Source organism: Eretmochelys imbricata, chromosome 6 (genome assembly GCF_965152235.1).
Source record: "Eretmochelys imbricata isolate rEreImb1 chromosome 6, rEreImb1.hap1, whole genome shotgun sequence".
NCBI classification, from domain to species: Eukaryota; Metazoa; Chordata; order Testudines; family Cheloniidae; genus Eretmochelys; species Eretmochelys imbricata.
Window position 1 is genome coordinate 13,289,702 of NC_135577.1, and position 15,787 is coordinate 13,305,488.

Sequence of the window (15,787 nt, forward strand, 5' to 3'; positions counted from 1 at the left end):
ATAAACATAAAACATAAAAAACACACTGTTGTATTCCAGGTGAACATGAAAAAAACAAGAATAATGACTTTCCAGGTAAAGTCCCAAAACAATCAAAATACAGTAACATGGTATTAGAAAGACACGGAGATTGAATATACCCTGCATTATACATACAGGACCTCGTAATAAACACATCAGGAAGTTTCAGATTGTCTATCAAAACACTGCAAGAGAAAGCTCTCTACAGGATTTCTACTCTATAAATAGATATAGCTCCTCAATAAAACTACTGCTAAAACTATTTGAGAGCAACATCCAACCCATTCTGCTACATGGGAGTGAAATCTGGGCCTCAAATTTAAGAACTGATTGCACTGACTACAATAAAACCCTCATAGAGATCCTCCACCGGCAATTCTATGCATGGAAACTTCAGCACCACCAGCTATGGAGCAGAATTAATTCTCTGTTAAATCAACAGTCAGAAAAGAATGACCAAAACCAAGATGTGCTCAAAATGCTAGACCAGCAACTAAAACTCCAACACATCAGTCACTGGAAAAATAAATAAAAAATAGCAACAAGCTAGACTGCTACAGAACCCTGCAGAGACTGGTTCCCTGAGCAGCTACTTCACTACAGTGACATGTGCAGAACTAAGGCAGATTGTCTCCAATTACAGAATCAGTGACCACAAACTAGAAGTCAGAATTAGGAGGCATAAAGCAGTCTAAGTCCAGACTGTGCATCCAGTGTGACAGAAGAGAGAGACTGAGACAGGAGACACTTTCTGCTCCAGTGTCCAAAATAGGCGGGAGTACAGGAAAACATTTCCTCAAATTATCAGAAAACCTTTCCTCAAATTATCAGAAAAACATTTCCTCAAATTATCAGACAGTTCATCGAAAAATAACAGAGAAAAATTTTTGTCTGGCCCTGTGGGAAAGGAGGGAGATGGCAGAACACTACGGAAAAACCTGCCATGAGCTCAGGGACAGACAAATGACAAATGGACACAGATGGTCCAACCCCATATGTAATCCTATCCTGGGCACGTAGTGCCCCCTTGGACAGACACACGAGGGATCTGTCTTTTTCTGACACGTTGGTAACATTTCTGTAGCTTGGCCTCCCAATAAAATCTCATTGACCTGTATTGTTATGACAGAGATGTGAGTGGCCCACCATTAGGATGCCACCCTAGTAGTGCTCATGCTCTCTCACGTGATTGACTCCAGTCACCCAAATAAGAGGCCTCTTCCTCCCTGACAGGGAGGGAGCCTGTCCCCTTGATAGCAGCCCTATCCCCATAAACGAGCATGCTGGGCCCCTGATTTTGGACTCATCCACCTGAATTTGGGCCCCATCACAGGAATGGGGGCCCTCCCCACCACTCTTGAATGAGGCTGACAGCAGGAGGACAGTCACAGGGGAAGCAGCTGGGTAAGGATTACCTGGCTGTCTGGTAGGACAGACTGAATGGTGGGAAAGCAGGAAGTGGCTGCACTCTTCTACCTGCACTGCTTTGAGATGAAAGACAGCCTGACACTGCACTGGACTCTGGCTGTGCCATGAAATTGAGCTCAAATAATTTGCACCCTAAGCTGGGCACACTCATGGTGCTGGGCATCAGCCAAGTGCCAGTTAGGATGTGGGTTTTGTTTGCTGACACTCTGCAGCTGTGTGGTTTCTGATAATCGCAACGGAAAGGCTGTGACCCAGCTTTCCTGAAATGGTTTTACTTTCAGATTCCTATTGACTCTTTATTTTTACGGCACAAGGCAAACCAAGCTGAACAGACACCCCTTTCGGAGCTGTGATCACTTTAGCTTCCAACAAAAAAAGAGTAAGTACTATTAGCTATTTAAAAAGATTTGAAAACTTAAAATACAAATCTGTGGGCCAAATCCTGAGTTCTCAGGAGGGGCTTGGTGGTGGCGTGGGAATGCTCCTCTGGGATCTGGGTGCAGAGGAGACTCTGCGACACATGTTACCATTTCCTTTATGGGGACATTATGCGGTGAGCCACCTTTGCAAAATCATCTCTGAACCCCAAAGAGGTGGGGTCGGGAATTGCAGCTCCCCCACCTTTGACAACCAGCAGTAAATCCACCCCCAAAGTGAACACAGCCTGAAGCAGCATTAACTTTCACAGGAGCCATCTCACATCCCCTTTGATTTTAATACAACGTCAGCTATCCTAAAAAATGAGGATAGGGCTTAATGGGGGGGTGAAATTCCATCATTCATAACTCAAATCTACAGAGACAGAGGGAGGTGGATTGCTCAAGGAAGGGACCCTCTGCACGCAGATCTCCCCATTCCCACTTAGAAACGGAACAGCTGCCTCAGCAGCCTTGTCCCCGCTCCCATCAGGAGATGGGCACGGGAAGCCGAGGGGCAAGGCAGCAGAATGCTTATCATCCCCCTACGTAAATCTGAGCAAACAGCCCCAGATTTTACCCCGCACAGTGGGGACCTCCCTTTACAGTGAGATTTCCAGGACAGTTCCCTGAGGGAGATTCTCTAACAGCACTGGTTTACGGTAGCCCCATTGCCTGGGACCTGCAAGGACAGGAGACCTGGACACAGTGTAGGGCACAGACTCCACACAGTCTTCCCCAGTCTTCTGTGAAGGGGGCCCCAAGGGAGTTTTCCCTTGAGAGGGAACAATCTGACCTAAGAGCCTGCTGCACTGTCTTTTTTTTTTACTCTCACTGTCCCTCTAGCAACGTCAGGGCCAGGGCACGGATAGCCTAGCCTAGGGTTAGCGTCAGGCACAGGCCAGAAACCAATTACCAGGAATCAGGATTAAGAGACAAACCAGCAGGCAGTTAATATTTAGGGCTAATCAGAGTACCAGGAGGTCAGGATCAGAAGGCAGGAACAGGCAAACACTAAGCCAGCTGTATGAAGCCCAGTTGTACAGACAGCTTCCTCTTTCCTCCTCTGGCTTAAATAGGGGCTGCAGCCCAATCAGGAGTCTTGCTGCTCTACCAGTCACAGTGTAGGGGCAGGGCTTGTGCTCAAGTTCCGCCTCAAATAAACCCCAATCCCAGCTGCTAATTGAGGAGTGGGGTGTGTGTGTGTGTGTGTGATGGGTTGGACTCCCCCTTTCATGGTGCCACCGGATGTGTTGGGGTCCCACTGATGTGCCTATCCCACCAGCCTGGATTCCCCTTACTCAGTGCTGCTGTGTGAAAATTGCCCCCTCCCTCAGTGTGGAGGAAGATATGCACAGCTCTTTGCCCCCCTCGCCCATAGTAAATTGCACAAACTGGGTTTTAGAAAACAAAACAAGTTTACTAACTACAAAGGATTAATTTTAAGTGATGATAAGGGATAGCAAACAGAACAAAGTAGATCACTGAGCAAAACATGCACCCTAAGCTTAATTCACTAAAGAAACTGGTTACAAATAGTAGTTTTCATCCCAAATGTTGTATTAGGCAGGTTGCAGAGTTTCTGCAACTTAGAGTTCCAGGTATTTCTCTTCACAGGCAAGACCCCTGTCTCAGATTAGGTCTGAGTCCTCTGTCCCCAGAACAGTCTTAGGTGTTTACAGCAGTCATCCTGGGTGGGGATACAGTGAAGAACTGGCAACCCTGATTAACTCACTCTCCAGTCTTAAATAGAATTGACATATAGTGGGAATTTTTTGTTTCCCTGTTTGATTCCCCCCACCCCCTTCAGTGGAAAAGTACCAGCTCAAGATGGTTTCCTGTACAAGGTGACATGATCACATGACCTTGCAATGTCAAAGCATCCATGAGACAAGGTTTATTTGTAATGTCCACAGGAAGGAAATCGAGGCAGGTGGGAGCTCAGCATCTTCAAAGTCTTATTGTTCTTCTTAATGGCCCATCCAGGCTGATTGCCTACTGTCTGGTGGGCGTTCCTCAAGCACACACACAGTTGGAATTGTTACATAGTAAATATTCCTAACTTCAGATATAGAAATGATACATGCATACAAATTGGATAACCACATTCAGTAAATCATACCCTTTCCAATGATACCTCACATCACCCATCTTGCATAAAACATCTTAGTTATGCCATATTCATATCATAACAATATTTCTATGAAGACTATGAGATGTAGCCTCACAATGTGGAGCCCTCCATGGACCCAGGTTCAAGACCCGTGGGGCCTGATAGGCAGTCAATAAGTAGTGTGATAATTGTATCTGAAATTCTGAAGTGCAGTCCAGACCAGCGAAGAACAGCCATCTCTGATCCTGTAACCCTGAGTGCCTTACACTGCCTTGCTACTGGGGCTCGCTGCCTGGAATGCCTGCAACAAGCATGTATCCTAAGTCTATGTATTAGACAACTCTGTTCCAACACTTCAGAGCCAGGAGCCTTCCTGCAATACCATTGGCTTCCATGGGTCTCCACCAGCCTTAGTTAACAACTGCTAAAGTGAGTCCACACTCTCCCCAGCCCTGACTTTCCCCAAAAAACATTGTTCCAGGACTTTTCAGAACACATCAGAGATATAATATGTCCATTGCTTTTGTAAGAAGACAAATATTCCACAATTTGCTACTTTAATTGGAGTTATTAAACAGTTCAGTTTAGACACAGCACTGGATTAGTTAAGATTGAAAATAAACAAGTTTACTCAATTACAAAGAAAATTACCTGGCAGAGCGGGGTGGGGACTTTGGGGAAGGGGGTGGAATTGGGGCGGGGCGAGGGTGGTGCAGGGGCTGGGCCACGGGAGGGTGGGCTCAAGCACCCACGGGGCAGAGGGGAAGTCGGTGCCTATGCCTCTTTAAGGCCTGGTCTACACTGCAGGGGGGGGGGGGAAGTGAACTAAGTCAGTCTAAGTTATGCAACTTCAGCTACGAAAATAGCATAGTTGAAGTCGATGTACTTCGAGTTACTTACCACGGTGTCTTCGCTACAGTAGGTCGACTGCTGATGCTCCCCCATCGACGCCGCCTAGGTTTCTCGCTCCGGTGAAGTACTGGAGTTGACGGGAGAGCGCTCAGCGGTCGATTTATCGCGTCTTCACTAGACGCGATAAATCGACCCCCGCTGGATCGATCGCTCTGGAGGTAAGTGTAGACATGCCCTAAGTCTCATGTTATCCCTTATATAAGCCCGAGCAAACATCTTATCATTAGACAGGATCTCCCTAGACTGGAACAGAGAGCGGAAGGTAAGTGCCCTTTTGAGGTACAATAAAATCTGGAAACTTCTTAGCATACAAATCTCTGGGCCAATCCTGCGCACCTTACTTTTACTCAGCCCTTGCTTAGACTTCAGCTGGGAGTTTACCTGAGGTAAGGCATGAGTTAATAAAGATGGGATGTTGGCACCAAGTCAGATAAGGACATGCATGAATTTAATAGAAATGTCAACGATGAATATGCCAGGAGGGTATTTCACTCTACTTACAAATGGGATTGCTGCTAATCTAATCCCTGCCTTTCATATTTACCTCCTCAGGGTCCAAAATATTAGAGACAAGAATCCTGGTAATTACTACAATAGACATGCTGGTATCTAACTAGCAAAACAGCTAAGCCCTCATTTCCTGCCCTGGGAAGGAAAAGACAGGTAAAAGGAGGAGCTTTGAAACAGCGGGCCAGGAAGGTGTGAGTGATCCAGAACTGCAGTTCAATTTTGGCAGCATTATTGGAGTTGGCCCTCTCTCAGCCGCACGGGAACTAACACCCAGTTTGCATGAACCCAGTGAATTGCTATAGCTAATTTCCAGTATTATTACAGAACCATTACACTTTCAACAGGAAATAGGGGAGGCTGGTGGGTCCGTCTCTCAAATTGTTTAAATGGCCAATCTCATGATCACGGACAAGGCACTTTCCTAGAGCATTACTCGCTAAACTGAAGCTGTCTCTAGCAGCTTCACAAATCCTGTGTCTTCTGTCTTTTAAAAGCAAATCACTGCGGATCCTGTGATTCAGTGATAATGGCCACTGGTGACAAATACAGGATTCTATGCACCAAACGCAAAGAGCTGATACAACTTATTCAAAGAGACCCTGATAACATCGTGGATGAGTTACTTGCCCTGTCCATCATCACAGAGGAGGAGTACAACAGCTTCAATCAAAAAGAGGACATCGTGATCAAAATCAGGAAGTTGTTAATTCACATACAGAAAAAAGGGGAGTCAACCTGCCAGCAATTTCTGGAGTGTTTAGAAATCCTCTTTCCTGGCACCAATCAGAATTTACAACCTTCTGGCCATGGTAAGTCAAATCTCTTTCTATTTTATTTTTCATTAAAAAAAAGGTAATAGCCATAACACTGAGAGAGAGACAGCATATTTCCCAACTATAACAAAATTTTGCATTATATATGTACATGAATGAACATAAGAATGGCCACACTGGGTCAGACCAAAGATCCTGTCTACTGATAGTGGCCAGTTCCAGGTGCCCCAGAGGGAATGAACAGAACAAGTAATCATCAAGTGATCCATCCCCTGTCATTCATTCCCAGCCTCTGGGAAACAGAGGCTAGGGACACCATCCCTGCCATCCTGGCTAATCGCCATTGATGGACCTATCCTTCCATGAATTTATCTAGTTCTTTTTTGAACCCTGTTATGGTCCTGGCCTTCACAACATACTCTGGCAAGGAGTTCCACAGGTTGACTGTGCATTGTGTGAAGAAATACTTCCTTTTATTTGTTTTAAACCTGCTGCCTATTCATTTCATTTGGTGACCCCTAGTTCTTGTGTTATGAGAAGAAGTAAACAACACTTCCTTGTCTACTTTCTCTATACCAGTCCTGATTTTATAGACCTCAATCATATCTTCCCTTAGCCGTCTCTTTTCCAAGCTGAAAAGTCCCAGTCTTATTAAGCTCTCCTCATAGGGAAGCTGTTCCATACCCGTAATCATTTTTGTTGCCTTTTTCTGAATCTTTTCCAATTCCAATATATATTTTTGAGATGGGGCGACCACATCTGCAAGCGGTATTCAAGATGTGGGTGTACCATGGATTTATATAGAGGCAACATGATATTTCTGTCCTGTTATCTGTCCCTTTCTTAATGATTCCCAACATTCTGTTTCCTTTTTTGACTGCTGCTGCACATTGAGTGGATGTTTTCAGAGAACTATCCACAGTGACTCCAAGATCTCTTCCTTGAGTGGTAACAGCTAATTTAGAACCCGTCATTTTATAGGTATAGTTGGGATTATGCTTTCCAATGTGCATTACTTTGCATTTATCAATATTAAATTTCATCTACCATTTTGTTACCCAGTCACCCAGTTTTGAGAGATCCTTTTGTAGCGCTTCGCAGTCTGCCTGGGTCTTGACTATCTTTAGTAATTTTGTATCATTTGCAAATTTTGCCACCTCACTGTTTATTCCTTTTTCCAGATCATTTACGAATATGTTGAATAGTACAGGCCCCTGCGGGACACCACTATTTACCTCTTTCCATTCTGAAAACTGACCATTTATACCTACCCTTTGTTTCCTATCTTTTAACCAGTTACCAATCCATGAGAGCACCTTCCCTCTTATCCTGTGGCAGCTTACTTTGCTTAAGAGCCTTTGATGAGTGACCTTGTCAAAGGATTTCCAAAAATCTAAGTACACTATATCCACTGGATCCCCTTTGCCCACATGATTGTTGACCCCCTCAAAGAATTCTAGTAGATTGGTGAGGCATGATTTCCCTTTACTAAAACCATGTTGACTCTTCCCCAACAAATTATGTTCATCTATATATCTGACAGTATTTTTCTTTATTATAGTTTCAACCAGTTTACCCGGTACTGAACTCAGGCTTACAGGCCTGCAATTGCAGGGATCACCTCTGGAGCCCTTTTTAAAAATTGGCATCACATTAGCTATCCTCCAGTCATCTGGTACAAAAGCTGATTTAAATGATAGGTTACAGACTAGTTAGTAGTTCTGAAATTTCACATTTGAGTTCCTTCAGAACTGTTGGGTGAATACCATCAGGTCCTGGTGACTATTGCTGTTTAATTTATCAATTTGTTCCAAAACCTCCTCTAATGATACCTCAATCTGGGACAGTTCCTCAGATCTGTCACCTAAAAAGAATGGCTCAGGTTCGGGAATCTCCCTCACATCCTCAGCCATGAAGACCAATGCAAAGAATTCATTTAGTTTCTCCGCAACGGCCTTATCGTCCTTCAGTGCTCCTTTAGCATCTCGATCGTCCAGTGGCCCCACTGGTTGGCTAACTGTTCTCAAATTCTTTTTTGGCCTCCCTAATTTTATTTTTACCCTTCATTTGCCAGTGTTTATGCTTCTTTCCATTTTCCTCACTAGGATTTAACTTCCACTTTTTAAAGGATGCCTTTTTGCCTCTCACTGCTTCTTTTACTTTGTTGTTTAGCCAAGGTGGCTCTTTTTTGGTTCTTTTACTATGTTTTTTAATTTGGGGTATACATTCAAGTTGAACCTCTACGATGATGTCTTTAAAAGGTTTCCATGCAGCTTGCAGAGATTTCACTTTTGGCATGGTACCCTTTAATTTCTGTTTAACTAACTTCCTCATTTTTGTGTAGTTCCCCTTTCTGAAATTAAATACTACACTGTTGGGCTGCTGTGGTGTTTTTTCTGCCACAGGGATATTAAATTTAATTATATTGTGGTCACTATTACCAAGCGGTCCAGCTATATTCACCTCTTGGACCAGATCCTGTGCTCCACTTAGGACTAAATCAAGAATTGCCTCTCCTCTTGTGGGTTCCAGGACCAGCTGCTCCAAGAAGCAGTCATTTAAGGTGTCAAGAAACTTTATCTCTGCATCCCGTCCTCAGGTGACATGTACCCAGTCAATATAGGGATAATTGAAGTCCCCCATTATTATTGAGTTTTTTATTTTAATAGCCTCTCTAATCTCCCTGAGCATTTCACAGTCACTATCACCATCCTGGTCAGGTGGTCGGTAATATATCCCTACCACTATATACTTATTATGAGAGCATGGAATTTCTATCCATAGAGATTCTATGGCACAGTTTGATTCATTTATGGGTTTTACTTCATTTGATTCTACTCTTTCACATATAGTGCCACTCCCCCACCAGCACGACCTGTTCTGTCCTTCCAATATATTTTGTACCCTAGTGTTACTGTATCCTATTGATTATCCTCATTCCACCAAGTCTCTGTGATGCCTATTATATCAATATCCTCATTTACCCATTTTATTATTTAGACTTCTAGCACTGGTATATAAGCACTTTAAAAACTTGTCTCCTTTGAGCTGTCCGCCATTACACAATATAATTAAATGGGACTCTTTTTCATTTGACTATTTCTGATCAGATCCTGCCTGTATTTTATCATTTTCCATCCTCTTGTCCTTAAGAGGACATAGAGATTCTCAATTAATAGATCTTCTCTATTAATAGTTCCTCCCCTAAGGGATGTCCGAACCACATGCTCCTCCACACTTCTCGGCCTTCCACCAGCCCTGAGTTTAAAAACTGCTCTATGACCTTTTTAAATTTAAGTGCCAGCAATCTGGTTCCATTTTGGTTTAGGTGGAGCCCATCCTTCCTGTATAGGTTCCCCCTTTCCCAAAAGTTTCCCCAGTTCCTAATAAATCTAAACCCCTCCTCCCTACACCATTGTGTCATCCACACATTGAGACCTTGCAGCTCTGCCTATCTAACTGGCCCTGCGCATGGAACTGGAAGCATCTCAGAGAATGCTAACATGGAGGTCCTGGACTTGAGCTTTGCAAACAGGGACTGCTAACAGGGAGTTTCGAGAGGGAGTTGGGAAGGGGGACGAGGTACACTTGCCATTCTTTAAAACCTTTAAACTAAACTTTAATCAAAACTTCTTGTTTTAAACAAAAACCCTATCATTAACCTAGGTAGTTGTAGGAGAGACTGCAGGCAGAAGCCCAGGAGCAGATTGGGGGCTATCCAGTTTATTGCGCTCAGTGCAGCATGTATGATTACCTGCCCTGTGGGTGGGTGGCATATGTGTTCATTTGGTGCAAAGAGCTCCTGGCCCTCAGAGACCACGTACGGGCTTTGGAGGCCAGGGTGACAGAACTGGAGGAGCTAAGGGAGGTAGAGAGGTATGTTGAGGAGGCTTTCAAGGACACTGTAGATTTGTCCCACCTCCGGTCAGACAGCCCCAGCGCTGTTAAGGAGGATGGAAGGCCCAGAGAAGGAGAGCAGTCAATGGGAACAGAGGGAAACCTTCCCATAGTTGGGACCCTACTTCCACATGATGTTGGGGTAGCCTCTTGCACTGAGGTTACCTCTCCAGGGAGGGAATTGCAGTCATTAGGAAAAGGCAGGTGTTAGTAATGGGAGATTTGATCATTAGAAACATAGATAGCTGGGTTTGTGATGACCGGGAGAACTGTATGGTGACTTGCCTGCCTGGTGCGAAGGTTGCGGATCTCTCGAGGCATCTAGATAGACTTATGTGTTGTGCTGGGGAGGAGCCGGTGGTCGTGGTACATGTAGGTACCAATGATGTAGAGAATGGTAGGAGAGACGTCCTGGAGGCCAAATTTAGGCTGCTAGGAAAGAGACTGAAATCCAGGACCTCTATGGTGGCATTCTCAGAAATGCTGCTTGTTTCATGCTCAGGGCCAGGTAGGCAGGCAGAGCTGCAGGGTCTCAATGCGTGGATGAAATGATGGTGTAGAGAGCAGGGGCTTAGATTTATTAGGAACCGGTTAGGTTCACTCCCTCTGGGGCACCTGGCATTGGCCACTGTCGGTAGACAGGATACTGGGCTGGATGGACCTTTGGTCTGACTCAGTTTGGCCATTCTTATGACATCAATCTCTTACCTAGCAGCCTAAATTTGGCCTTCAGGACCTCTCTCCTATCCTTCCCTATGTCATTGGTACCTACATGTACCATGACCGCCGGCTCCTCCCCAGCACTACACATAAGTCTACTTAGATGTCTCGAGAATGAAATGTTATGTCTGAACATTTAAATTCACTGCTGCAGTGGTTCTCCAGCTGTGGTCCAGATAATACTTGCTGGTGATCCATTTGTATGGTTTTACTCAATATTTCATTGCTTTTGTGGTTTTGATGTGGGTGTTGTTTGTCTTTATCAACCTTAACTGTTTTGAATGATTTTTTTTACATTTGAAAATCAGGAAAAAAATATAAAACTGTAGACATAAAGAGTACATAGAGACTAGTTGTAAAGCATCCCCTTCCCCAAGTCTCACCCAAATACCCTCACCATTCCTGCTGCAAGTCCAGCTCTGACAACCCATGTGTGGTTTGTGAGATTTGTTCTTTCAACTGGCAAACCATCTGTGATTTGCCAGCCAGGGCTGCTGTCAGAGGAGCACAGGAGGTGGAAGCCATGTTCCTCAGAGCTACTCAGGAGCAACCTTCCCCTCCATGCCACCTGTGATATTTGGAGGGTACTGGTTTTTGCACATCTCTCAGCTGTCCATCTCTGATGGGAGAGTTCTTTGTGGCCTTTATCTTCACTGCAAGAGTTAGCTAGACTTAGTATACTCAAGTTACTGCACTTGAGCTAGCCTAGCTCTAGTGAGAGCAACCACACTTCAAAACAACACTGGAGTAACACAGAATGATTTGAGTAGCAGAGTGATTGGATTAGGTGCTGCTGAGAGGTAACACTGGATCATTAGCTGCAGCTTCAGCGGCATGCACACACAGGCACAAGGTAGCTAACCTGAGTTTAATCTACACTTAACTACAGCTAGAGAGTCTTGTTGGTGGACAAGAGTCTAGTTGGGGTAACACACAAGTTATTATTTAAACTAACTGTGCTGTGAAGACACATCCTGAGAACTGCACATCTTTGACTGACAAGCAGCCCAGCTACTTTCTTTGGAACAGTACGTAGATGGCTCCAAATGATTTTATATATCAGTTTTCATTGACTGCTACTCCTTCTACCCATCATTAGTTAGCTGATTACTTATAAGCATCCTACACAGAGCAAAAGTATAAAAAAAAAATGGTAAAAATGCCTGATTCTAAATAGACTCATAGATTTTTAAGGCTCGAAGGGATCATTATGATCATCTAGTCTGACCTCCTGCACATCGCGGGCCATAGAACCACACCCACCCCTTCCTGTAATAGACCCAGAGCCTCTGGCTGAGTTACTGAAATCCTCAAATCTTGATTTGAAGACTTCAGACCAGCAAGTGACTCCAAGCTGCAGAGGAAGCAAAAAAAAAAAAAAAAAAAAGAGGCCAGTTTCTCTCCCAATCTGACCTGTGGGGGAAGTACTTCCCAACCCCAAATAAGGCAGCCAGTTAGACCCTGGGCATGTGGGTGAGATCCAGCAGCCAAACACCTGGGAAACAAATCACTATAATAACACAGAGCCCTTCCCATCTAGTGTCCCATCTCCAGTCATTGGATATATTTGCTAATAGCAGTCGTGGCTGAACCATATGCCATTGTTGGCAACCTCATCCTATTATCCCCTCCATAAACTTATCAAGTTCATTCTTGAACAAGGTTAGTTTTTTTGCCCCCACTACTCTCCTTGGAAGACTGTTCCAGAACTTCACTCCTCTGATAGTTAGAGACCTTCATCTAATTTCAAGCCTAAACTTATTGATATAAACTGGCTATCCATTTGTTCTTGTGCCAACGTTAGGACTTGACTTAAAATAACTCCTCTCCCTCCCTGGTGTTTAGCCCTCTGATGCATTTATAGAGAGCAGTTATATCTCCCCTCAGCCTTATTCTGTTAGATTAAACAAGCCAAGCTCCTTAAGACTTCTCTCATAAGGTAGGTTCTCCATTCCTCTGATCATCCTAGTAGCCCTTCTCTGCACCTGTTCCAGTATGAATTGTCTTTCTTAAACACGGGAGGCCAGAACTGCACCCAGTATTCCAGATGAGGTCTCACCAGTGCCTTGTATAATGGCCGTAACACTTCCCTGTCTCGACTGGAAATATCTCTCCTGATGCAAGGTCAGTTCTGGGCGCCACATTTCAGGAAAGATGTGGACAAATTACAAAGAGTCCAGAAAGCAATGAAAATGATTAAAGATCTAGAAAACATGACCTATGAGGGAAGACTGAAAAAAATGGGGTTTGTTTAGTCTGGAAAAGAGAAGACTGAGAGGGGACATGACAACAGTTTTCAAGTTCATAAAAGGTTGTTACAAGGAGGAAGGAGAAAACTTGTTCTCCTTAACCTCTGAGGATAGGACAAGGAGCAATGGGATTAAATTGCAGCAAGGGAGGTTTAGGTTGGACATTAGGGAAAAACTTCCTAACTGTCAGGTTAGGCACTGGAATAAATTGCCCCGGGAGGTTGTGGAATCTCCATCCTTGGAGATTTTAAAGAGCAGGTTAGACAAACACCTGCCAGGGATGGTCTAGATCAGTGGTTCTCAACCAGGGGCTGCAGAGCCCTTTCAGAGGGGCCGCAGAGCCCCGGGGCTGAAACCTGGCGCAGCGAGCACCAGTGCTGAAGCCAGGAGCGGCACGGGGCTGAAGCCAGCAGCCCTCACCCACACCCCAAGCCAGGGGGGCTGAAGCTGGGAGCCCCAACACCTGCCCCCTGAAGCTGGGAGTTGCACTGGGAGCCCTCTTGCTACTACACAGCCCATAGCTACCCCTTCCCTGCACCCTGAGCAAACCCCTTCCTGTACACAGCCCTTAGCTATCCCCTCCCTGCACCCGGAGCTATCCCCTGCCTACACACAGCCCATAGCTACCCCTTCCCTGCACCCTGAGCAAACCCCTTCCTGTACACAGCCCTTAGCTATCCCCTCCCTGCACCCGGAGCTATCCCTTGCCTACACACAGCCCAAAGCTACCCCTTCCCTGCACCCTGAGCTACCCGCTTCCCATACACAGCCCTTTAGCTATCCCCTCCTTGCACCCTGAGCTATCCCCTCACTTCACACAGCCCCTAGCTACTCCCCTGCCTGCACTTCGAACTGTTTTAAAACTTTTTGAACTGAGTCCCCCCTTTGAGTTATATTTTTTATTGCATCCCCCCACTACCCAGACAGCTGGGTGACCTCCTAAGTGAGTCAGGGGGTGAAGGGGGCACGCTGTCCCTGGACCCTGCTGTGCGGAGCTGGCTTGATCCCTGCCAGCCCTTGCCCCCCCGAAATAGAAGTAAATCTATGCCTATGCCCAAGGGTGTCCCCCAGCCCAGAGCCCTGCACTCCCTGCCTCCCGCGGTGTTTTTATAGGATGTTGAAGGGGGCCTCAGCAAGAAAAAGGTTGAGAACCCCTGGTCTAGATAATACTTAGTCCTGCCGTGAGTGCAGGGGACTGGACTAGATGACCTCTTGAGGTCCCTTCCAGTCCTAAGATTCTATGCATCCTAGGATTCCATTAGCCTTTTTCAAGGCCATATCATATTGGTGGCTCATAGTTATCCCGTGATCAATCCATACACCCAAGTCTTTCTCCTCCTCTGTCACTTTCAACTGATATGTCCCCTTCTTATAGCAAAAATTCTTGTTGTTAGTCCCTAAGTATATTACCTTGCACTTTTCAGTATTAGATTTCATCCCATTTCTATCACTCCAGTTGTCAAGGTCATCCAGATCTTGTATGATATTCCAGTCCTCCTCTGTATTGCCAATACCTCCCAACTGTGTGTCTTCTGCAAATTTAATGAGCACACTCCCATTTTTCATGCCAAGTTCATTAATGGAAATGTTATATAAGATTGGTCCCAAGACCAATCCCTGAGCAACTCCACTAGTAAACTCCCTGCAGCCTGACAGTCCACCTTCCAGTACAATACATTGTAGTCTCCCCTTTAACTGGTTCCTTACCTACCTTTCAATTTTCATATTAATCCCCATCTTTTCCAATTGAACTAATAACTTCCCATGTGGAACTATATCAAGTGCCTAACTGAAATTCAGGCAGATTAGATCTACTGCATTTCTTTTGTCTAGAAAATCTGTTATCTTCTGGCATAGTCTTTCTTTTGCAAACCATGTTGTATTTTATCCCAATTACTGTTTGCCTCTATGTCTTTAACTATTCTTTCTTTCAAAATTTCTTCTAAGACCTTGCATACAGCTGAGGTTAAAATAAGAGGCCTGGATCACTTTTTTCCCTTTTCTTAAATATAGGTACTTATTTGCAATTCTCCAGTCATAGGGAAAATTGTTCCAGTGAGAATCTAGCAGCATAATTTTTCCCATGTGGAGGACAATCAGTGGATTATATTGGAATTGGAAAAGGTTCAGAAAAGGGCAACAAAAACTATTAGGGGTATGGAACAGCTTCCTTATGTGGAGAGATTAATAAGACTGGGACTTTTCAGCTTGGAAAAGAGATGGCTAAGGGAAGATATGATTGAGGTCTATAAAATCAGGACTGGTGTAGAGAAAGTAGACAAGGAAGTGTTGTTTACTACTTCTCATAACACAAGAACTAGGGGTCACCAAAGGAAATGAATAGGCAGCAGGTTTAAAACAAATAAAAGGAAGTATTTCTTCACACAATACACAGTCAACCTGTGGAACCCCTTGCCAGAGGATGTTGTGAAGGCCAAGACCATAATAGGGTTAAAAAAAGAACTAGATAAATTCATGGAGGATAGGTCCATCAATGGCTATTAGCCAGGATGGGCAGGGAGGGTGTCCCTAGGCTGTCTTTGGCAGAAGCTGGCAATGACCGACAGGGGATGGATCACTTGATGATTATCTGGTCTGTTCATTCCATCTGGGGCACCTGGCACTGGCCACTGTCGGAAGACAGGATACTGGGCTAGATGGACCTTTGGTCTGGCCCAGTATGGCCGTTCTTATGGATTCTTTCCTGTTCTGATTAGGATCCACTTCAGCCTCAGGTCCACATCCCAT

The 15,787-nt window shown here is 44.8% G+C and overlaps 1 protein-coding gene across 1 annotated transcript in view; it reads left to right on the top strand.

The window, feature by feature from the left end:
• The first annotated feature begins 1,725 nt into the window (after window positions 1-1,725).
• The window catches only part of LOC144267143 (interferon-induced very large GTPase 1-like), a 30,065-nt gene continuing 16,003 nt past the window's right edge, over window positions 1,726-15,787 (top strand). The window contains 3 exon segments of the mRNA XM_077820860.1: window positions 1,726-1,828; window positions 4,898-5,048; window positions 5,443-6,209. Coding sequence (XP_077676986.1) covers window positions 5,927-6,209 — 283 coding nt within the window. The 5' untranslated portion in view covers window positions 1,726-1,828; window positions 4,898-5,048; window positions 5,443-5,926.